This window comes from Pteropus alecto, unplaced genomic scaffold (genome assembly GCF_000325575.1).
Source record: "Pteropus alecto unplaced genomic scaffold, ASM32557v1 scaffold20, whole genome shotgun sequence".
NCBI classification, from domain to species: Eukaryota; Metazoa; Chordata; class Mammalia; order Chiroptera; family Pteropodidae; genus Pteropus; species Pteropus alecto.
In genome coordinates, this window is record NW_006436298.1 from 29,898,509 (window position 1) to 29,900,142 (window position 1,634).

Here is a 1,634-nt window from a genome sequence, read left to right on the forward strand (position 1 = left end):
AGGACCACTCTTTGACAAAGGAAGAGAAATAATGGTCTCTCCTTAACCACAGTACAGGGAAGGAAACGAAGACTATGACAGACCATCTGTAAAATGGTGATAATAATAGTGCCCACTCATAGGCTTGGTGTGATGATTAAATGAGAACAATGCCTGATATAGCATTAAGTGCTCAGTAGACATAATTGAGACTGTGAAGGAGGCTGGCTCAGAACATTGAAGCAAAAAGCTTGGACTTGCCACTTGTGTATATCGTAAATTGTGTTTACAGTGTCTTAAGTAATTTAAGAAACACTTCCTTGGAGAAGCTATTAAGCTGTGTCTATGTATATTAAAGATTAACAAATTTACAAGAGGCAATATGATTCACTATATATCATAGGGCAGTGGGCACACCAAGCTATTGAAGTTCCAGAAACCTTGTGAGCAAACATGGTTGTAACTTCTGGGCTTTACACACTAGGGTTTTTGTACCAACACACATACGTGCTTCTTGGGGGTAAGAATGTCAAAGGCTCAACCTCATTTTTACATCAGCATTTATTAAGATCCCTGCAGCAGCTTAGTATTCTTGCATCAGTTTCCCAAACAGTACTGAAGGCCTGATATCTACCCAATACCAGCCCATATTACAGAATAGTTGTATAAGTTATTTTCATCAACAGCAGAAGGATATACAGTGCATCTGTGTGCACTTACAGTTTGCTGGCAACTGTAGAAAAAAAACTTGAAAAGGACACACTTCCTCTTCCCAATTTGTATTCCTAGAATTAATGTGTACAACTATGCATATGGTAAAGCAGTAATTCACTGAGCATGAAAGAGATTTATAAACTAAAGCTATAAGGAAACAAATACTTATTAAACACTTAACTTGATAACATTTACACTCAGCAGTTTTATGAAGGAGTTATTATTATTGCAGTTTTACAGATGAGGTTACTACAGCCCAGATCAGTTAAGTAACTTGCCCAAAGTTACACAGCTAGTTACACAGGGACCTGGGATTAGAGCCCAGATTCATTTGACTCCAGTCTACACACCAATTCGGTTGCCTACATCATGCTGCCTGGTAATTTTACCTTTGAAACCATGGAAAAAGGAGGATATATTTTTGTAGACTTATAGCTAAAAAAGGAAAGAAGCTTAGAACCAAAAAAAAAAAAAAAACAATATAAAGGTGAAAAACCATTCAATGGAAATTACTAATCATAATACATACTGCCAGCTTGGTAGATTCAGATGTTGAAACATGAACCCCACATGCATTGTACTCAACAAGTTCTTTGTGTGCAGCTGTTGATTTGCCTGGGTAGGGGTGGATGGGTGGGTTTTGGAATCTTTGAGTCAGTTGAATATTGTGAACTCTTCTTTCCCTGAAGAATCCGAGGCAGTTGTTGAAACCAAAATGGAGAACAAACCCACCTCCTCAGAATTACAGAAGATACAAGAGAAACAGAAACTGATCAAAGAGCCAGACTCCGGAGTGCCTGTTGTTCTCATTACAACCCTTCTGGTAATTCCGGTGGTTGTCCTGTTGGCCATTGCCGTATTTATTCGGTGGAAAAAATCAAGGGCCTTTGGAGGCAAGTAAAATGGGCCCCTTGAACTTGGAACTTACTTTTGAAAGAGTG

General features: G+C 38.6%; 1 protein-coding gene across 14 annotated transcripts in view; it reads left to right on the forward strand.

Annotated features, from left to right (window-relative positions):
• PAM (peptidylglycine alpha-amidating monooxygenase) overlaps positions 1-1,634 on the forward strand; it is a 143,700-nt gene that overhangs the window by 137,423 nt on the left and 4,643 nt on the right. For 9 of the 14 annotated variants that reach the window (XM_006913249.2, XM_015590487.1, XM_006913252.2 and 6 more), the window contains one exon: positions 1,383-1,586. The exons of the other annotated variants lie outside the window; for them this stretch is intronic. In XM_006913249.2, coding sequence (XP_006913311.1) covers positions 1,383-1,586 — 204 coding nt within the window. The remainder of the gene's footprint in view (positions 1-1,382; positions 1,587-1,634) is intronic. 14 annotated transcript variants of the gene reach the window in all.